Here is a 22409-nt window from a genome sequence, read left to right as displayed (position 1 = left end):
TGCATCTCTGTATATACCGCAGCACACTAGCGGATGTTTGATATCAGACAATAACTGATTTCTTTCTTTTCTTCCTATTTTTCTACAATAAAAAAACACTTTATTTTAAAAGTTTACTGTTAGACTGCTTGAGGTTCCAAATATTTTATTGGCTACAGAAATGCATTCAATTGTTTCCAAATGGTTACCTACTTTAAGTTTTATGATTTTTAATTCAACAAAGGATTACTACATGGAAATATGGTTATTTTAAAGTGAGAAGGGAGCAAGAGTTATTCTCTTTTGACAGTAAGAGTTCAAGTCTCTTCTTCAAATTTAAGGTTCCTAGGGGTAAAGGAGTGTGAAGAAAGGAGCAGAAGGAGAGAAGTCCTCCCATAGCCCCAGATACTTAGGTGTGACTCTGAATAATAGACTGTCCTTCAAAAATGCAATGTCAAGGAGAGATTGGGCAGCTATAGAGTTATTATCATTTGGAATCAAGACCCACCAAATATACTTCAGAACCTGACATATCCTGGCTTGATCACCTACACTGATTAAAGTAAGACAAAGAATATATGCCCTCTAATGGCACGGTGTGGCAGAAAGGAAAAATTACCAAATCAGAATTCAGAAAGCTGGAGTGAGGTGGGGGCGATATGTCTGAAGTCAACTCACAGGATGACTTTAGACATATCTCTCCCCTTTCTGGGCTTCAATTTCCTCTTCTGTGATATGGGGTTAGAGGATTGGATTAGATAAGCACTAAGATCCCATTCAACTCAAAATATGATCTGACCTCAAACTGTACCTTGTCAATAAAGTTGATTTCTACTTTAGGAACCAATTAATAGATAGGAAATAGGGCTATGACAACAATGCTCAATCTGATTACAGCACCATCAGAGAAGAGTCATGAAGAAACAGACAGTACCAAGGAAGAAGCAGCTAAGATGGAAAAGGAATATGGAACCTTGAAGGATTCCACAAAAGATGATAACTCCAACCCAGGAGGAAAGACAGATGAACCCAAAGGTATGGGATTGACAGCTCTAGGTTAGCAATAAAATTGGGAAACAAAAGCTTTCACCACACAAGGTAGGGTGATCCAAAGAGCAAGCTCCACCACATCTGAGAAATTGACACAATCTGTATAGAACAGGCTTAGCATGTGGTATCTTTATTTGAATAGCAATCTTTTTTAATGGTCTTGAGTCTCCTGGGATGGCAAACTGATTTCATCTTTTGATAGTCTTTAGTGTTCAATGGACTTTTCTGTTTGGGAAGGAATATGTATGACCATTAGTGCATTGTTTAATGTGTAATTTATAATCTTACGAATTTATTGAGCAATATTTTTAAATTTACTGAATACTCCTCTAAATAATCACATACTACTTATTCAAAAAGATCACCAAAATTTATGAATTTGACCAGGCGCAGTGCCTCATGCCTGTAATCCCAGCAGTTTGGATTGCTTGAGCTGAGGGTTTGAGACCAGCCTGGGCAACATGGAAAAACCTCATTTCTACAAAAAATGCAAAAATTGGCCAGGTATGGTGGTGCATGCCTGTAGTTTTAGCTGCTCAGGAGGCTGAGGTGGGAGGATCTCTTGAGTTCAGGACGTGGAGGCTGCACCTCTATACTACAGCCTAGGCGACACAGCAAGGCCCTGTCTCAAAAAAAAAAAAAGAAAAATTAAATTTAACAAAGCAAAATTGTAAAATGATTTAACCAGTGATTGTAACTTTAAACACTTTTAAGGACTTGATAAAAATAACAAATTCAACATATCAAATTTCCTTAAATAGTATAAATATATCTATGAAATATATAATGCAATTTACATCTTCTTAGGATTTTTTATTTTTTTTTTTGCGATGAAGTCTCCCTCTGTTGCCCAGGCTAGAGTGCAGTGACGTGATCTCAGCTCACTGCAACCTCTACCTCCTGGGTTCAAGTGATTCTTCTGCCTCAGCCTCCCGAGTAGCTGAGATTACAGGCACACACTACCATGCCCTCTAATTTTTTGTAATTTTAGTAGAGATGGGGTTTCATCATGTTGGTCTTGAACTGCTGACCTCAAGTGATCCCCCCGCCTCACCCTCCCAAAGTGCTGGGATTACAGGTGTGAGCCACCGTGCCCGGCCATCTTCCTAGGATTTTAGAAACTTTACCATACCCATAAAGAAAAAGACTCGATGAGGTTATAAGTTCTAAATTGTTATCCCTTTGATTTCAGGTCTGAATGTGGGATCTAGTTGTATAGTTCAGTGGTTCAAGTCCCCTTGTTACAAAGTTGTGCTAGTTACATCGTGGAAATTTACATCTCTATGTCTCAGATAGATATTATTTTTCTGAAACTCAACGTCTTTACCAGAAGTTGTGAACAAATGGTTCGAACCTACCTTATTTTTCTGTCATTATGATATATTGACATCTTTGATATAATTGGAACCTTATTTATGTCTTATCACTTGAACTCAGGAGGTGGAGGCTGCACCACTGTACTTCAGCCTGGGTGACACAGCGAGATTAATGTCTCATTAGTAGGTTCATCTACAGAGTTTATTCTTTAGGAGCTGAGGCAGTGGGTCAGTGCTCTCTTGGGGGAGGCGGTGGAGGAACCCAGCTAATTTATCATCTGAAAACATACCACTGGACTCTCTGAAAAGGGATTTTCATTGGTTATGCATAACCGTCAGTGGCAGTGAATAGGTAGACTTTTTCTTATTCCTTGTTATGATATGATATGAGATCACAAGGACCAATCTTGCTCATGGTATAGCTCTTAATTTTGAAGAGACTGGCCCACTTAAAGGTTCCCCACCCAGTATCTCCTGCTAACACAAATAGAAGCAGGTTCCTATTCACCCTTAATAATAGACCCATGCTTAATGTCTGTGTATGAAGTAGAAGAGAAACAAACTAGCTATGTATTCAATACCTTGAAACTCAACAATACCAATAAAATTACAAACTATTTCCCTTTTATATTACTACTACCTTTGCTAACACTTTATGCCTAAATTGGTGTAGCTTGGGCAGTGGGAGCTCCCTAAATTTCTCTTTAGTCCTTGTAGTACATCGTCTTTGCTTGCTAGCAACAATGGGATATTCTACACCCACTCTGAATTTTCCTTTCCCAAGACTTGAAATCAATTCTCCTTGAAGGAGTTCTGGTTCCTTTTTGTAGAAAAGACTTGTAGAATTGGACACCCAAACCTGGGTTATACGGGTTCAAATGAGTGGTAATAGTGGCAAAAGATGCTGCTTCTATTTCAGCTATTGGGACTTTTTTGAGACAGTGCTGAAAAATATAATTTTTCCTTAATGTATCAAGTTTGTGTTGATTTTTCCTATCTTATACATTTTTATATTTTTGTATCCTTCTTTTCTCTAGCATGGATTTCATAGACCATCACAATTTTTTCCTACATTTTATATTTTCCTACATTTTACATTTCCTACATTGTACATTTTCCTATATTTTTTTCCTACATTGACATAGCTGACGTGTCCACTCCAGTTGCTTGGTAGTGGCCCATGTTGTGAAAGTTTATGATATTGTATCTGGGTTCAGGAAGAAAGAAAGCTGTAATGATCAATTAATAATGTTTGTCCTGAGCAAGAGTAGGCAGAACTGATGATATGTGTGCCATGTTTGGGAACCTTGTAGAACAGTCAGGCCGCTTTGATACTTCCATTTAACCCTAAGTCACTCTGGATGGGTGGTAAACTCTTTTTAAAATATATATATATATATCTTTTTGAAATTGTGGTACAATGTACATAACAAAATTTACTATCTTAACTATTTTTAACTGTACAGTTTTGAGGCACTAAGTACATTCACATTGTTTTCTTTTTTTTTTTTTTGAGACGGAGTCTGGCTCTGTCGCCCAGGCTGGAGTGCAGTGGCCGGATCTCAGCTCACTGCAAGCTCCGCCTCCGGGGTTTATGCCATTCTCCTGCCTCAGCCTCCCGAGTAGCTGGGACTACAGGCGCCCACCACATCGCCCGGCTAGTTTTTTGTATTTTTTTGAGTAGAGACGGGGTTTCAACGTGTTAGCCAGGATGGTCTCGATCTCCTGACCTCGTGATCCGCCCATCTCGGCCTCCCAAAGTGCTGGGATTACAGGCTTGAGCCACCGCGCCCGGCCATTCACATTGTTTTCATACCATCACCACCATCCATCTCCAGAGCTCTTTTCATCTTGCAAAATCGAAACTCTGTACCAATTAAACAACACTTTTCCATTCCCGCTCTGCCCACTCCATGGCAATAACCATTCTGTTTCCTGTCTCTATGGATTTGACTACTCTAGTGACCTCATATAAGTGGAATCATATAACATTTTTCCTTTTGCGACTGGCATATGTAACTCAGCACCATGTCCTCCATGCTCATCCATGTTGGAATTTTCTTCCTTTTTTAAGGCTGAATAAATACTTCACTGTATGTGTATGCCACATTTCATCTATTTATTTGTCTGTGGACACTTGGGCTGCTTCTACCTCTTGGCTGTTGTGAGTAATACGGATATATATATATATAGGTATACAAATGTCTCTTTGAGCTCCTTCGTTCAGTTCTTTTGGGTATATATCCAGAAGTGGAATTGCTGGATCATATGCGAATTCTATTTTTAATTTTTTGAGGAACCACCATACTGTTTTCTGTAGCAGCTGCACCATTTTAAATTTCTACCAATAGTGTGCAAGAGTTCCAGTTTCTCTATATCCTTGCTTAGATTTTTTATTTCTGGATTTTTTTTTTTATCCTAACAGATGTGAGGTGGAGGATGAACGGTAAATTTTTAAAAGTAGCTAACCAAGAAAAGAGTGGCCTGTGACCTGAGACAGAGAACCAGGAACTGGGCAGCATAGAGCATTACAGCTTGGCTCAACAGAAACCCAGCATGCCTCAATCATCCCCTCTGGAAGTGGCCCACGTATAGCAATCGTATTTCCCTAGAACCCAGTGAGCCATAGGCTACGTCCTTTGACTTGCTGGGGTAACGTTCTCAGTGTTTTAAACACCACCTTCTATCGCTGTGCACAGGGCTGTAGGAATGCGAGCTGACAGATCTGTTTGGCTTCTTTTTAAGAAAATATTATGTAAAAAATGAATATAAAGGAGATGATTCTCAGTAGTCCACTATGGCCTATTTAGGATGTGAGTGTTTGGAGACTAATTCCCTCTTCATTGGGATTTCCATCAGATAGTAATGGGGAGAGAGGAACAGAATAGACTAAAACTCTATCCATTTACTTTTTTTTTTTTCTTTCCCCCAAGACAGAGTCTTGCTCTGTCGCCCAGGCAGGGGGAGTGCAATGGTGCGATATCTGCTCACTGCAACCGCCACCGTCCAGGTTCAAGCGATTCTCCTGCCTCAGCCTCCCAAGTAGCTGGGATTACAGGCATGTGCCACCACCCCCAGCTAATTTTTGTATTTTTAGTAGAGATGGGGTTTCACCATGTTGGCCAGGCTGGTCTCAAACTCTTGACATCAGGTGATCCATCCAATCCATTCAGCCTACCAAAGTACTAGGATTGCAGGTGTGAGCCAACACGGCCAGCCTAGGGTTATTCTTTGCAATGGCTCTCCTAAAACATTAAAAAGAAGACAGGAATTTGGGGTTAAAATTAGTCCCTCTGCTATTGTTCAGAGATGTAATTTATTCATGTTACCCTTGACCCCATTACTCTGGGATAAGGACAACTGACTCTAATACAGTTTAGAAAACACCAACTAAGTTTAAGCCAAGGACTAACAATTTCTAAGAAAAAAATGTAATTAATCCCCAAAAGGACATACCGACATATATCTTTGTGTTCGTAGTTGTTTTATTGCATTTTTCTCAAGGGCTATTTTGCTTCTCCGTTATGAAACCCAGTGAGAAAACACCCATTGTCTGTAGGTAGAAAAAGAAAATCATCCGTCTGAGTGGAGGCAGGGTTGACTGGGTTTTCTGGGACAGTTATTCAGCAAGAAATAAACACTTATTCCAATGGCATGCCTAACGCTGTGCCTAGGAAGCAGCTACAGAAGGAATATAAGAACCAATTCCTGCCTTTGAGGACTCAAGCAAGCTTTGAAATGGCCCAAGAATAGTCCTTAACCCATATGCCGGCAAGTGCAACACAGGCCACATACATGCACACATATCCCACTTATTGATGAGCCAGACATATGTAGAACAGGATCCCTTCAGGACAGAAAGTTGGAGGACGTTACAGAGTAGAATAAAGGATGAGGTAATGGTCCAGCTAAAACCACTTACGGAAATAATTATAAGCAGAACACATTGGCAATAGTATCTGTGGGGAGTCTGTTTTGGCCTTGCAGTGTGTGAAGTGATAGCCTCATCTAACCACAGCAACCGTTTATTAACCATGCCTAGCATGAACTGGGTCCTGTGAGGAATGTAAGTCATAATAATACTCTACATTTATATCATGCTTCAGTTTACAAAGCATGTTTCTATGCATCTCATTTCCAGCTTAATGTAAAAAACATCCAACTTCATTACCAATGATGAAAAATGATACATTCACCTTTGAAAATAGTTTAAACTATTTAAACTACGGTTTCCACAGGGACCCACATTAAGAATAGTGTTTTTCAATGTTGGTCTAGTTGTTTGACTGATTCAATAATTATTCCTAAATTTTTATGGATATTCTAATAAATTATAATTTATTCTAACTTCAACCAAATCTATAAAGTTGCTTAACTTTTCAAGTAAATTGCTCTCTGAAGACCAAAGAAAACTGTTTTCAAACTTTATTTCATAATCTAAGTGTGGCTCTTTTTGCCAGTTGGATGTTTACTCATTCACATCTGTTCTGTGGGTCACTGAAAGTCTTTTTTTTTTAATCATCCAAGGGATGAGATAAGCGTTATAACACCCATAAACTCACTCCAGTGCTATCATTTAAGTTTATGGCTGGACAATAAAATTAGGTTGGAAAAGGTGATCTCTAAGGTAACTTTCACTTAAATGTCCTATCATCGTCATATCTTTTTTACAGGAGCCAGAAAAGTTAGCCTATTTAATAAATTGATAATAAATTGCCTAATTCATGTGGATACACTTATTTTTTAAGCAACATGAGAGAATTCACGCCTCCCTTCAAGTCTCCGGGGATTCTGCTAGAAATGTCCAAAAATCAGGAGTCCAATATTCTCCCCTGGGAGTCAGCAAGTGGGTGAGGAAGTCCCAAGTCGGCTTGGGAAAGCCATATATCAATATGGATTTTTCAAGGACAACAAAAGGGAATTTCTTTCTATATGTACAAATCATGAGTCTCCTTTTTAGCATTCACCCCTTGATTTACAAACCAGTAAAACAAGGCCCAGAAGATGAGCGACTTGCTCAAGACCTCATGGCCAGAGTGGTGGAGCTGGCCTTGAACCCATGTTTCCTGACTCTTCTTCCAGTGCTCTTCCAGTCTTCCATACTGCATCTAATGGGCATGTAAAATGTCATCATTATGCAGAATCTTGAATCTCACAGCTCTGTGGCCTGTGTCGGCACCCATGCATCAGTATCAGTTGCTTTGCTTCATCCAGTTCAAAAGTGCAGTCATGTAATCTTGGCATAATTTTAAGTATTATATCAAACTTTAATTTTTATAAACACTCTTTTACAAAACCTAATGTCTTTAGTACATGCAGTATGCAATAGGACAACCTGATTGATTTATACACTTTCCCCAGAGGGAGACAGTCAGGACAGCATAGCAGAGTAAGGACAAATTCATGTTTAGAAAAGATATTTTTCTCACAGTGTTAAAAACCAGAACAGCCAGAAAAACAAGGCTGCATCTTGATTCTGGCCCTTTTCCCATCTGCTTCAGCGTATGTTTTAAGGCTTGTGCTCTATTACCTCAGCCATGAGCTATTTTTTTTTCCAAAGGAAGATGAAATAAATTGAGGAAAAAAATAGTCCAGCTTTCCAAAGTCGACTCTCCTAAGGTTTTCAGTGCATACTGTGTAAATAGAAGATTTGCTTTACAGCTCCTGCAAAGAGAAAAGTCAATATGAGCCAGCTGCTTTGCTCCAAGAGCAAAAGAGTACCTGATATGATTCCCATTGTTGCCAAGGCTCTTGTAAGCGTGTGGAGGTCTTAAAACTGGTGGCAGTGGTTCCCAAACTTTGCTGCACATTGGAACCACCTCGGGATCATTAAAAAGTACAAATGTTTGGTCCCTAGTCCCAGATATTCTGATTTAATTGGTCTGAGGAGCAATTTGGACACTGGGCCTTTAAAATTTTTCGCTAAGTGATTTTAATGTGCATCAAAGTTTGAGAACCACTGCCTTGTCAGCCAGTTTAACAACAATGGCAGGCACTCAATTTCTCTAGTCTAAAAGGTGAATTTGACCCAGCCCCAGTCATTAAAGGCTCCATATTAATTTTGGTTCAAAACCAGGCTCTGACCCTGTATTAGTTCCCTCTCGTGCTGCTAATAAATACATACCTGAGACTGGGTAATTTGTAAAGGAAAAAGGTTTAATTGACTCACAGTTCCTGAGGAGGCCTCAGGAAACTTATACTCATGGTGGAAGGGGAAACAAACACATCCTCCTTCACATGACGGTAGGAAGGAGGAGTGCTGAGCAAATGGGGAAAAGCCCCTTACATAACCATTTGATCTTGTGAGAACTCACTCACTACTACAAGAACAGCAGCATGGGGGTAACCGCCCCCATGATTCAATTACCTCCTACTGGGTCCCTCCCATGACACATGGGGATTATGGGAACGACAATTCAAGATGAGATTTGGGTGGGGACACAACCCAACCATATCAGACCCTCACTTAGCTATGTCGCCTTGGGCATGTCATTTAACCTCTCTGAGCCTTAGTTTCTTCATGAATAAACTGAGAAAATATTTAATTAGTAGAATTCTATGAAGAATGACATATGGATATAGTATACCTATCACACTTGTGTCTTAAATGTTCTGATATAGCTGTCATTTAAGTTTAGAATCCATTACATTTCAAGTCTTTCAAATAAATCATTCATTGTCACTAAAAAAAAAAGGGTAGAGATAAATCTATGCCATTTATATGTTTTTTTAAGACGTCGTTTCCTAGTTTGGATTCCATGCTCACTGGGCAATCTTCTTTTTTTTTTTTTTTTTTTTTTTGAGACAGAGTCTTGCTCTGTGCCCCAGGCTGGAGTGCAGTGGCGCGATCTCGGCTCACTGCAAGCTCCGACCCCCCGGGTTCACGCCATTCTCCTGCCTCAGCCTCCCGAGTAGCTGGGACTACAGGCGCCCGCCACCTCGCCCGGCTAATTTTCTTGTATTTTTAGTAGAGACGGGGTTTCACCGTGTTAGCCAGGATGGTCTCGATCTCCTGGCCTCATGATCCGCCTGCCTCGGCCTCCCAAAGTGCTGGGATTACAGGCTTGAGCCACCGCGCCCGGCCTCACTGGGCAATCTTCTAATTGCAATTTGGCTTCTGTATAGAAAGCCTTCATCCATTTACTCATTGACAAATATTTCTTGAGAGCTTCCTCTCTGTCAGTCCTTGTTCTAGGCAAGAGGGTACATCAGCAAACAACATATTTCTAAGGGAGGAAGACAGTAAACTTAATAAATTATATGCTACAGTAGAAGGTGATAAGTAGTCACCTTCCGATGGATAAAAATAAAGCATGAAAGAGGATGAGAATGACAGGGTGTTCTGTTATAAATTAGGGAAACTGTCCTAATCATATGTTAGGTACTAAGATACTAGTCTTACTAGAATTGCAGTCCAATTTTCTTTAAGCTATAGTAAACGCATTCTCTGTTGTGAGTTGATAATGTCAATATAGTGAATAAAATAGCTTTTCAAACATTACATACTGTTTAAAATTCCATACCATTTTTATAGGTAGTGGGTTCCTGAACAGAAAGCAGCCTAATGTAATAATGCTGAGACCTTTAATTTATTTTTCTTTTGAGGCAGAATCTGGCTGTGTTGCCCAGGCTGGAGTGCAGTGGTGCAATCTTGGCTCACTGCAACCTCCACCTCCTGGGCTTAAGCAGTCCTCCTCCCACCTCAGCCTCCTAATAGCTGGGACTACAGATGCACACCAGCACGCCTGGCTAATTTTTTTTTTTTTTTTTTTTTTTGGTAGACATGGGGTTTTTCCATGTTGTCCAGGCTGGTCTCAAACTCTTGAGTTCAAGCCATCCACCCACCCCGGCCTCCCAAAGTGCAGGGATCACAGGTGTGAGCCACAGAGCCTGGTCAAGGCCTCTATTTCAAACTGTCTTATGTTGAGTTCCCTCCAAGGCATGCACTAAGAGAAGGATTTGAGGTGAAGTAGCTTCATTGGGAAGTGACCCCAGGAAGCACCACTGCAGGGTAGGTACATGAGCACGAAGGGAAAGAAGCCAATATAAGGTGTGATAATGACCAAACTTCAGCATCAGCAACTAGAGCTCAATCCTATTGAAAACTTCAGGGAAACAGTAGAACATGCCTGAGGATCAAAAAAGGTGATGCATTGATCTACCCATTTCATCCGTTATCAGTAGAAGGCTGCTCTATTAGCTAGCTATGAAGAGGGAGGCACAAGAGTGGGCAATGTCTGCCCCACTATAGTGAAAACTTCATTTGTTTTTACTCTCCTAATTTGGAATTTTTAATGCAGTGTTTAAACAGAGCAAGCTGTGGTTTTCCTTCTCCCAAATAAGCTCTAACATCATGATATTGATATCAGAGAAGATAGTAGAAAAAATGCTTAAAATTATTTAAAGAACAAGACTATTTTCAGACATACTCAAAAGTTTCAGAAGTCCTAACTACCTAATGTGCGAATGACAAATTATTCATTAAAGCGAGCCCTATGGGGATCAGTAATTTGATTTAAACTCTTTAAAATAATGAAGTTGCATTGTTTAGAAATGGTCTGCACTTAGATTTCTTTCCTTGCTCAAAATGCCTTATCTAAGTGAATTAATTTGAAACAGAAAACACTGCATTTTTAAAATCATTATTTATGTATCTATTTATTAGTAGAGATAGGGTCTCACAATGTTGTGCAGGCTGGTCTTGAACTCCTGGCCTCAAGCAGTCCTCCCTCCTCAGCCTCCCAGACTGCTGAAATCAAGGCAGTTTCTACACCAACTATTGAAGCAACTAAGGACTAAAAATTGTGGATCTCTTCTGGTCCATTTACCCCTTTTTGCATAGGAGTCTCTGTGCTTCTTTGGGAACCAGATGACACAGATCTTCAGTGGTAAGGCAAGAGTAGGCTTCAAGATCAGGAAGAAAGATGCTCAGAAAGTCACTTAGGTAAACACAGTGGGGGCAATTGGAACACGGTCAACTCTTAGGGCAGTATTATTGTACATGGACAGTAGTTGGAGGTACCCAGGTTCAAGCCTGGCTCTGCTACTTTTTAGCCATGTGATTATGACTTTATGTCTCTGTGCTCCAGTTTCTTCATCTGTGAAATGGGGATGATAATAGGACTGCCTCAAAAAGTGAAGAATAAATGAGACAGTGCATTTTGGAGCATAAAGCAGTCCTCAGCACATGATAAGCACACAATACAGGTAGCTCAACCAAGAAGACTGTGCGGTAGAGTAGAGGTAACAGGGCTCAGATGCGGCTCAGAATGGGGTGGTCACCACACTGAGCTCGGCGTCTGTTGCTTCTGCAGAGGCCCTGGACTTTGAAAGCCTCTTTTTGTAGGCCATCTGGTACTTTCTAGAGACCTGGTTTCTTGGTGCTGACTCCCTAAGCTTTAGGGCCTCTCAAGCTTTCGGGCCTCACCTGGTTAAGAGAATGGCTGATTTCTTTGATACAGAACAAAGCAACATTGCTGTCCATGTCTGAAGGTGAGGTCTTATCCTGCAGATAATGCAGGTAGTGGAAACTAAGCAGATCAGAGTCCAAATGCCAGCAGTTATTTCCTGTGTAGCCTTAGCCTACTCACTTCGCCTCTCTGAGCCCCAGATTCCTCACCTCTCAGTGGATGGTAATATCCACTTGCAGACATAAGTGCAGGTAAAGGACATCAGAGAGCAGGTGCATGAGTGATGCCTGGTGTTCTTGTGCCACACTTGAGGCCCTTTGAACAGTGTTTACATCCTGGAGAGTTTTATTAGAACCAGTTCTAAAGTTTGCCATCCAAACCTTGAAGTGAAGCACTGGTCACCTCTTTGTCTAAGTTTTTACCTGTCCCCTGCCAGAATTGGGCAGAAGACTTAGAGCTGCTTACATAAAGCCACACATTTGGACTTTTAACTGAAGTGATGGAATCTTTAAGTATCTGCCACTCTCATTCAAGTCCTTGGCCTGATGATGCTCCTCAGTTTGGAAGAACCATCCCTAACCAGAAATGAACTAATCTAGGGGCCCATCTATCTAGTAAACCGAATCAAAACTCTTCTCTGCCAGGACATCAAGGTGGATTTATTTGTGTGTGGGAATCATGCCCCTTGACACTTACCAACTTGATTCTTCCTCCTGGAACCTCATCCCCACCTGCTCTCCTTGACCTAAACCCCTCAACACACAAACACACATATGCACATGCAAATATGTACATTGCCTAGTTAGGGAAACAACCTTGCAAGTGCTGCATACGTCTAATATTTGTGGTTTTGAACATAAGTGTGGTCTCTAAAATGAGATGTAGTGATATTTTCTGAGTGTTTGATTTCGTTCTCTTACCTCTTTCAGGAAAAACAGAAGCCTATTTGGAAGCCATCAGAAAAAATATTGAATGGTTGAAGAAACATGACAAAAAAGGAAATAAAGAAGGTAGGACCGGGTGTGGTTGTACATTGCAAACTTCACCCATTTGTCAGAGGGTCTTTCTATATAAAAATTCCCACAATCAAATTGACTGTGCCAAAGTCTCCCCACAGAGCCCAAAAAAGACTGAAGTCACCTCTCAGATGCAGAGGGGAACAGAACCTCCATTTCTCTTATTATTCAAATTAGCCTTTCAAGCAAAGACGTTTTCTTTTGTTTTACATTTTATTATGAAAAATGTCAAGCGAACGTAGAACTAATAGTATAATGGATCCTTGTGTCTCCAGCACCCTTCTTCAATAATTATCAAATGCTGCCAGTCTTGTTTTATTTAGCCCCCCTTTCTTGAAGTATTTTAAACAAAGGCATTTTCTGAGTACATATTTCATGCACCCTGCAGTCACAAAAGCAGTCACTCACTTATGTAAAGCAAACACAGAACCAGGCCCCGTTCTAAGTGCCAGAGATGCCCCGCCCGAGGAGTGCACAGCGTCATTAGAGCTACGGTTGGTCCTGCTCTGTGATGTCATGGATAGGTGTGTTACTGCCAAGGAGGCGAGAAGATGGGGTGGATCTTCATACCAGGACAGAGACAGTTGAGAGAAGGGCCACAAGAAAGCCCTTCCTGGAAAGTTAAGAATGAATCTGCCAAGTGAGGAGAGATGGAGGCAGAGGGAACACTAGGTACCAAGACATAAAGGGACCAAGGAGAGGGGTTGTTCTAGGAACTGGCCATTCATGTCCCCAGGAACACTGGATGTTTGTGGAGAAGAGCAGCAGACAGGGTTGGGAAGTGGGCAGAGGCCATGTCAGGAAGAGGTTTGTGCACCCTTCAGAGGAGGTTGGTTTTAGCCAAGAGAGCCTAAATTGGGGCCTAATTTGGTTAAGAACTGAGAAATCCATCTGGCAGCAGTGTGACTACAGATTGAAAAAATAAGACCCCAGAAGGCAGGAGAGAGATAAGGAGGCAAGACAGAGATCTGGAGCAGAAATATGGGGCTGTAAACCAGGGGACAACAGAGGAAATAAAAAGGAAGGGAGGAACTCGAGAGCTATATGGAGAAGGAGGATTCTAATATGATTCCCAGGTATCTGGCCAGAGCAGTTGCAAAGTGATGCCTTCCAAAGAAACAAGTAATGCTTCTCAAACTTTAAAGTGCATCCAAATCACCTGGGGAACTTCTTGAATATCCCACTGCCCAGGTTGCGCTGCAGCACCACTAAATCAGAAATTCTGGGAACAGAGGGAGAAAGAGGTATTTTCAGCACCCTCTTAGCTTGGGTCTTCTAAGTTGAGTGTGATGGCAATAATTATCGATATTCATGCATACTTTATTTGGTTCAAAATGATTTGAATTTCCAGGCTGTCAGTTATACTAAAATTGACATGAACTGTATTTCATCAAATCTGTCATTGATTAAAAATGCACCATTGTTTTATGTGCGATTAAATTACAACATACATCAATGACTGCAAAGACTTTAAAATTAAAATGTTCATCTTAGAATCATTGTAATACACTGTGTACCAAAATACATTCCAAAGCCATGGTAAATCGTATGGTACATCAATTTGGAGTATTTGTTACTGTTTTCACTGATTAGCATACGAATCAGACTCCTGGTCATAATCAACAACATCTTGCAATTCAGTGTTCCCATTCCAGAAATGACCAACCTGGTGAAGCATGGAACTCTGGTGCTTGCATATGGAAGGCTCTGTTAGCAAACTTCAGAATAATAGCATTGGGTTCGATGCTCCCTTTTGTCTCCGGGAAATATGCAGTATGCTCTCTTCAAGAGAGAAACTCTTTCTCCACTGCTCTCATATGTGCTCTGCTTGACTTGGGGTCATCTCTCAAAGCCTGTGGGGGATCTAGGTCCTAGGGCTATGCAGTGGCTGCAGCTGTATAAGCAAGTAGAATTACTATTAGCTCTGACCTTTCTTAACCATCGTTGCCACCCTTTGTTTGGTAAGGGACTGGGTGACCTGAACCCCCTTCTCAAACCCAGGAAAGGGAGGATCCATGTGATGTGATAGTGAGGATAATGAGAAAATCTTATGTAGCCTTGAAAAAATATGCTTTTAAAAAGTGAATCACAGCCCTTCTCTCCTTTGAGCCTTACAACCTTAAAACTTCCTTTAAGGTTAGCAGGATGGCTACTAGCTTATGTCTCCTAACACCCAGCTAGGGCAGAGTTGGCATTAGACCAAAGGGCCTTTCCTCTGCACTATGCCGGTTTTCCCACTGCACATAGTAATAGCCATGCCATAAACATACAATTTTTCCTTTTCAAAAGAAAGCAAAATATTTGCCTGTTTGTCCATTCAAATCACTGGACCTCTTCACATATGTCTTTGGGAGTCTCCCTCTGTCGCCCAGGCTGGAGTGCTGTGGCGCCATCTCGGCTCACTGCAAGCTCCGCCTCCCGGGTTCACGCCATTCTCCTGCCTCAGCCTCCCGAGTAGCTGGGACTACAGGCGCCCCCCACCACGCCCGGCTAATTTTTTGTATTTTTAGTAGAGACGGTGTTTCACCGTGTTAGCCAGGATGGTCTCGATCTCCTGACCTAGTGATCCGCCTGCCCCGGCCTCCCAAAGCAGTGGGATTACAGGCGTGAGCCACCGCGCCCAGCTGGGAGTCTGCCTTTTATTCCATTAAAGATGTTGACACTGCAGCCTATTCTGCAGAGCCAGCATTAATGAACCAGTAATGAACAAGAAGTGCCCTTTGTGCCTTAGGGGTCAGGAATAAAGGAATCATCGCCTTAGGTGCAGTGCCCACAAAATGTATGTTCAGCTTCGTTCTCTACTTCATGCCTGAGAGAATGGGAAAAGTGAAAAACAAAAACAAAAGGGAGCATTTATTGAACATTTGCTCTGTACCTGTTAGATGTTTTATAGTCAGTACTGCAAGGCTATGGAATGGTCAGTCAATGACCAGCATTCAGAACCTGACTCTACCACTACCTGAACAAGTGACCTACCCCCTCTTTTCTGTTTCTTCATCTCTGAAATGAAGATACTAATGCTTACCCATGAGTATCAAAAAAACAACCCTCAACATGCTTTTTCCTATTCTCTCACTCAACGCAACAATCAACACAGAAGACTTCTGTGACCAAATGTGTGGGGTTTTCTCCCCACCACCAAGCAAGCAATCAATTCTGCAGCCGACACCAGCTGGGTGTCTGCCAATTCAATTCCAACACTATCTACCTAGAGACAGCCTCAGACATCACAGGGTGAGGGCGCAGTCCCAAAGGAGTGCCCCCTCCTTCCCACCAGTTGCATGTCCAGGCCTCTGGAACAGCTGGCTGACTGGCTGCAAGTTTCGGTTTCCACAGCCTCCTCTTAGGGTTCAGTTAATTTGCTAGAGTGGGTCTGGTGTGGTGGCTCACACCTGTAATCCCAGCACTTTGGGAGGCCAAGGTGGGAGGATCACTGGAGGCCAGGAGTTTGAGACCAGCCTGGTCAACATAGCGAGACCCCATCTCCACAGAAAATTTAAAAATTCTGGCCGGGCGCGGTGGCTCAAGCCTGTAATCCCAGCACTTTGGGAGGCCGAGACGGGCAGATCACGAGGTCAGGAGATCGAGACCATCCTGGCTAACACGGTGAAACCCCATCTCTACTAAAAAAAAAAAATACAAAAAACTAGCCGGGCGAGGTGGCGGGCACCTGTAGTCCCAGCTACTCGGGAGGCTGAGGCAGGAGAATGGCGTAAACCCAGGAGGCGGAGCTTGCAGTGAGCTGAGATCCGGCCACTGCACTCCAGCCTGGGCCACAGAGCAAGACTCCGTCTCAAAAAAAAAAAAAAAAAAAAAAAAATTCGCCAGGTGGGCCAGGTGCAGTGGCTCACACCTGTAATCTCAGCACTTTGGGAGGCCGAGGCAGGTGGATCACGAGGCCAGGAGTTTGAGACCATCCTGGCCAATATGGTGAACCTCTATCTCTACTAAAAATACAAATATTAGCTGGGCATGGTGGCACGTGCATGTAGTCTCAACTGCTTGGGAGGCTGAGGCAGGAGAATGGAGTGAACCCGGGAGGCAGAGCTTGCAGTGAGCCGAGAGCGCCACTGCACTCCAGCCTTGGCGACAGAGCGAGACTCCATCTCAAAAAAAAAAAAAAAGAATTAGCTAGGTGTGGTGGTGCACGCTTGTAGTCCCAAGCTACTCAGGAGGCTGAGGCAGGAGGATCATTCGAGCCCAGAAGTCCAAGGCTGCAGTGAGCCATGATCATACCACTGAATCCACCCTGGGTAAAAGAGTGAGACCCTGTCTAAAAAAAGAAGAAAAAGATTGCTAGAATTCAGTGAAATGCATTTACTGGCTTACTAAAAGGATATTTTAAAGGATACAAATAAACAACCAGATGAAGAGATACACAGGGCAAGGTCTGGAAGAGTCCAGAGTGCAGGAGCTTCCATCCTTGTGGAGCTGGGGTGCACTAACCTTCCGGCATCTGAATGAGTTTTTGTTCACCTTCCCATCAGCCTCCACGTGTTCACCTATCTGGAAGCCCCTGAACCCTGTCCTCTTGGGCCTTTCATGGAGACTTCATTGGATAGGCATGATTGGCAACCATGTAGGAATGTGATTGGACAGAAAGGGCATGGTCTAAACCCAGTAAGGCCTGTCTCTTTAGATTCTTCTTGACCTCTCTGTGCAGCATTCCTTCCTCCAGGGTACAGGGCAGGACCCTCTATGGATCAAGGGTCTTATAACCCACAATCAGATTAGAGTCCTGCCTTGGCCGGGTGAAAGGAGGGCAGGTCAGAGAAAGAATCTGCTTCCTGAGGCCTTCTTCTCAGGCCCAGAGTGCCCCAACATTATGACAAAGGGCTGAAACAAGGGCTATGAGAGTTATAAGCCAGGAATCATGGACACAAATGTAGATAGATAGTTAGATGATGGATAGAAAGAAAAGAAAGAAAGAAAGAAAAAGAAAGAAAGAAAGAAAGAAAGAAAGAAAGAAAGAAAGAGGGAAGGAAGGAAGGAAGGAAGGAAGGAAGGAAGGAAGGAAGGAAGGAAGGAGAAAGAAAGAAAGATGTCATAGGGTACAACCTCATGGGGTTTTGTGGGGAGCAATTAAGGTGATGGCTGTAAAGTGCTCAGTGCTGGGATTTCTCCTTCAATCCTCATGGCTGTCCCCTAACAGGGAGCAGATGTCCTGCTTGCCGGAGAGGAAATAAGCCCTGTCTAAGCCTCACTCACTTCGTGATTGTAGAGAGGTCCTTCGTGGTTCATTTTCCTTTCTCATAGGAGCTTAAGGACACCCAAGTGACCCAGGCTCAGATTACATTCAGGCTCACTAAGGGTGGCTGCTAAACCACCCTTTTATACCCACTCTCCCCTTTCTCTCCTCCTTACCAATGAACAGAAAGCAGGGTTCTCTCTAGTTATTTATAGCTATAATTGCTTAATATTTAAAGGATCAAGAGAAAATGGGGGTTTTTAAAACTTTCAGCAAGGTGTCATAGGCAGCCTTCTTACCTGGAAATCTTTATTTTTGGTGGGTGTCTTGACAATTTATACAGATTTTGTTTGTTTGTTTGTTTAAGTAGGACAGAGGAACCAAAAAGAGTTTACGGTTTGGCTTTTTGCTCCTTGCATACAATTCAAATAGCATGAAATAAAGTAACTCTTAATTTGAAAAAAAAAGTGGTTTGTCACATCAACAGGGACTTAAACCTAGTGTAAGTCAGGAAGTCAGAACACCTGGTTCTGATCATAACTTTTACTACCTATGTGACCTTGAACAAGGCACTTAACCCCCAAGTGTGGTTTCTGGACCAACAGCATCGGTATCACCTGACAGCTGTTTAAAATGCATAACCTGGATCCTCACCCCAGACCTACTGAATATGACTCTGCTGTTGCCCAATAGCCCCAGGTGTTTGGTATAAACATTAAAGTTTGCAAAGCCCTGGTCGTGAGCCTATTTCCTGTTTGGTCAAATTGGAATGGTATGACTCACCTGAACATCTCACAGGGTTGTGATGAAGAGCAGATAATACATGTAAACATTATTTTATACCGCAAAGTACTGCACAAATGCCACGAATTAAAATGTCTCCCAATGTGAAAAATGGAGAATGGTAATTGTGTTATCATATAAAATGCTTCTCAGTTAATGGTAATCACTGTAATGGGATTGGCCTTTCCTGATCTTTGTTCATGATGCTGTAATAATATTTTCCAGATTATGACCTTTCGAAGATGAGAGATTTCATCAACCAACAAGCTGATGCTTATGTGGAGAAAGGCATCCTTGACAAGGAAGAAGCTGAGGCCATTAAGCGCATTTATAGCAGCCTGTAAAAATGGCAAAAGATCCAGGAGTCTTTCAACTGTTTCAGAAAACATAATATAGCTTAAAACACTTCTAATTCTGTGACTAAAATTTTTTGACCCAAGGGTTATTAGAAAGTGCTGAATTTACAGTAGTTAACCTTTTACAAGTGGTTAAAACATAGCTTTCTTCCCGTAAAAACTATCTGAAAGTAAAGTTGTATGTAAGCTGAGATTTTGTATACAGAATCCTTATTTCCTCATAGACTTATATTTTATAATCAGAATATGTTGCTTTGAAAAAGCCTCTAATGGACTGACCTTAAAACTCACTGTCTCATCCACACAAGCACTCCCTGAAGAATTAAGTGGGTTCTGTTTTCAAGGTATGCCAGCTACCAAAGCACCTTGCAGAGTATGTCTATTACAGGATGTCGTTTCCACTAGCAGTTCCCTTTGGGGAGTTGAAGTAAATTCACGTTTTCTCAAAGTCTTGTAGCTTTGGAGGAGCTATCTGCTTTTCTGGCTGCTTTTTAGCTGGCTTTTTATTAGGCCCAGTGACATAAAAAGGATCCAGGTAAATGGGTATAGGATTTGCTGGATTTACTGACAATTTCGCCCTGCTCTTAACACTTCCTATTAGTGACTTTTCAGACTTAAGTTTGCTTATAGAGATATTTATGCACTCTCTAAGAAGACAAATGAGGTCATAAACACTGCATAAAGCAAGGTAAAAATGTATGCCACATCTCACTTATCTAAACTGGATTAGATCCAAGCCAAGGTTTCCCAACAGAGAGCAAAGGGCCAGGCAGTAGGGTAGAAATTGAGATAAAAATCATTCCTTCCTTGTGATCCAAAGCTGGTAGAGCAGCTTCCCTGGAGGAAAAGGTTAATGAACTTCAGGTCCCTGCAACTCAGCCCCCACCACAAACACAGCCCTGGAAACATACAGTGGCTTAAGGTCCTCTTGAAATGTTAATAATTAATGTTCCCAAACCAGAGAATGCTTTGAAAATGTATTACTCGGTGTAAATTAATTACATACATATTTTTCTATATATTTACTTCAAATTGTAAAAATAACATAATGCTTTGTGTATTAGAGTGAAGCCAGCCGGACTTCCTGGGTCGAGTGGGGCCTAGGAGAACTTTCCTGTCTTACAAGAGGATTGTAAAACGCACCAATCGGTGCTCTGTAAAACACACCAATCAGTGCTCTGTAGCTAGCAAGAGGTTTGTAAAATACACCAATCAGCGCTCTGTAAAATGCACCAACCAGCACTCTGTAAAATGCACTAATCAGCAGGATTCTAAAAGTAGCCAATCGCAGGAAGGATTGAAAAAGGGGCACTCTGATAGGGCAAAAAGGGAACATGGGAGGGGACAAATAAGGGAATAAAAGCTGGTCACCCCAGCCAGCAGCGGCAACCTGTTCTGGTCCCCTTTCACACTGTGGAAGCTTTGTCCCTTCGCTCTTCAAAATAAACCTTGCTACCGCTCACTCTTTGGGTCAGTGCCATCTTTAAGAACTATAACACTCACTGCAAAGGTCCCTGGCTCCATTCTTGAAGTCAGCAAGACCACAAACCCACTGGCAGGAACCAACTCTGGACACATTAGCTGTCACTGTTTCAAACAGTCTTTGACACCTGCATTGCTGTCCTGAATGCCACTACCTGGTACCCCACCTTTTGGTGGGGACTGTGGGGGAAAGCTGTTTTCTTCTCCCATCCTCTCCAGAGAGTTGCAAAAACAAACAAAAGCCAAAGCCTGACACACACACACACACGAACTAAACTCAGTATGTTCTAGAGAAGCCAGTACCCATCTGTGAGTGGGGACAGGGAACTAAAAACACCTTTGTCCAAATAACACTTGCCAAAACACAGTGAATCAGACTGTTTCCATGAGTCATCTTTGATAACATGACTGACTCCGATTCAGCCATACCCAAACAGGCTGCGTGTGCATCAGACAATAAACTGGCGCTGGCTAAAGCATTTTATCCATTCACTTTTCTATAAAGAATCTAAATAAGCAGTATTTTTAAAAATAAGAAACGTACTTAGGGAGTTTACTATGGTTCTCAAAGCACATTGGCATTCATTAGCTCCTATCCATAACCAAAACAAAAGGAAGATCATCAGTCCGGTTTTATGAAAGAGGAAACTGGTTCACAAAGGGAACAAAAGCACAGGATATGCTCCAGCTCATGCAGCCAAGAAATGGTAACGTTGGGATAGAACCTAAGTTTCTTGTCTCTTAGCCCACTCCAGCGATTCTATGTGCAAGGTAGGGACTAAAGTACTCAGTCCAGAATAGTTTAACTGTGGCCACAAAGAATTCCAAGTTACTAATAACTTGAAGACGACCAACGTTTTGGCTAGAGAATGCTAAGAGAGACCTTAAGCAAGAATAAAATACTCAGAAAAAAAATGTTTTTGAGATTGTGGTCTTAATTTCAAATTTGAGCTGTTACGTCTTTTGGATTACTCTCAAATTTCAGAACATTTTATGTTAAATGGCATGATAACTCTACATTTTTAATGGTTCCTAGGCCACCACAGATGTTTGTTTGAACCTTTTCTTACACGCATACCTGTTTTTCTCCTCTTATTTTTTTTCATTTAGGTCTCTCTTCATCCAACTAACTCCCCACAGTTCAGGTAGTGAATACAAGAAAACAGCAAAGCATGATCAAGAGGGTACCCTATTTCAAAGATCCTATAATGTGAGAAAAAAAAGACAAGACACAGGGATTATGTATGTTAGGAACAAACAAAAAAATCAGCAAGACAAGGGCTGACAGCTACTGTTTCCCATTGATGCAGCAGTTGGTCAGCCTCAGGGGTTGGATATATGCAGTTCTAATTCTGCAAGCTCTGATGCATTAACACCTAAGGGCACTTGTTTCTTGCTTAATGGATGAGCTGGAGAAGCACAATGAGGGAAAGAAAACAAGGGAAGATAAAAGAAAGAGACAGGAGAAAAAATAACAAAAAGAAGAAAGTGAAAGTATTTTTGCTATGCTGGGATGGGGTAGATATGGGGATTTTTTGTGGAAGCCTAAAGATTTATTTAATCTAACAGTTGAACAGAAATTGAGACCAAAACAATATTTAATTATAAATGATATATTGCTTAAAGTGTACTACTGTAATCTATACATATAATAAAGACCAATTAAATTATGAGAATAAAAGTCAATTTAAATAAGTACAGGACTACCAAACACTCATAAAGTAACTTAGCAATGAAATCTAAACTAGAATTCTGCAATGTAATGTCAGATTATGGTATTATTTATTTGTTCTTTTGATTTATTCCATGTTTTCACCATATCTGAATCA

General features: G+C 41.6%; 1 protein-coding gene and 1 long non-coding RNA gene across 3 annotated transcripts in view; one reads left to right on the top strand and one right to left on the bottom strand.

The window, feature by feature from the left end:
* The window catches only part of LOC101000497 (secretogranin-3), a 39561-nt gene extending 19001 nt beyond the window's left edge, over positions 1–20560 (top strand). The window contains exons 10-12 of the mRNA XM_003900939.4: positions 877–1014; positions 12685–12765; positions 18968–20560. Coding sequence (XP_003900988.1) covers positions 877–1014; positions 12685–12765; positions 18968–19086 — 338 coding nt within the window. The 3' untranslated portion in view covers positions 19087–20560. The remainder of the gene's footprint in view (positions 1–876; positions 1015–12684; positions 12766–18967) is intronic.
* Positions 7909–18972, bottom strand: LOC116272752. Of its 2 annotated transcripts, none has more exons than XR_004181333.1 (3): positions 18743–18972; positions 14438–14665; positions 7909–8009 (listed from the first exon to the last, which is right to left on the bottom strand). It is a non-coding gene; the product is annotated as an uncharacterized LOC116272752 (long non-coding RNA). The 2 variants fall into 2 exon arrangements; XR_004181334.1 differs by lacking the exon at positions 7909–8009 and adding an exon at positions 13813–13993.
* Positions 20561–22409: the final 1849 nt, after the last annotated feature.

This window comes from Papio anubis, unplaced genomic scaffold (assembly GCF_008728515.1).
Source record: "Papio anubis isolate 15944 unplaced genomic scaffold, Panubis1.0 scaffold183, whole genome shotgun sequence".
In the NCBI taxonomy this organism is placed as follows: Eukaryota; Metazoa; Chordata; class Mammalia; order Primates; family Cercopithecidae; genus Papio; species Papio anubis.
This window is presented reverse-complemented; position numbering and strand designations above follow the sequence as displayed.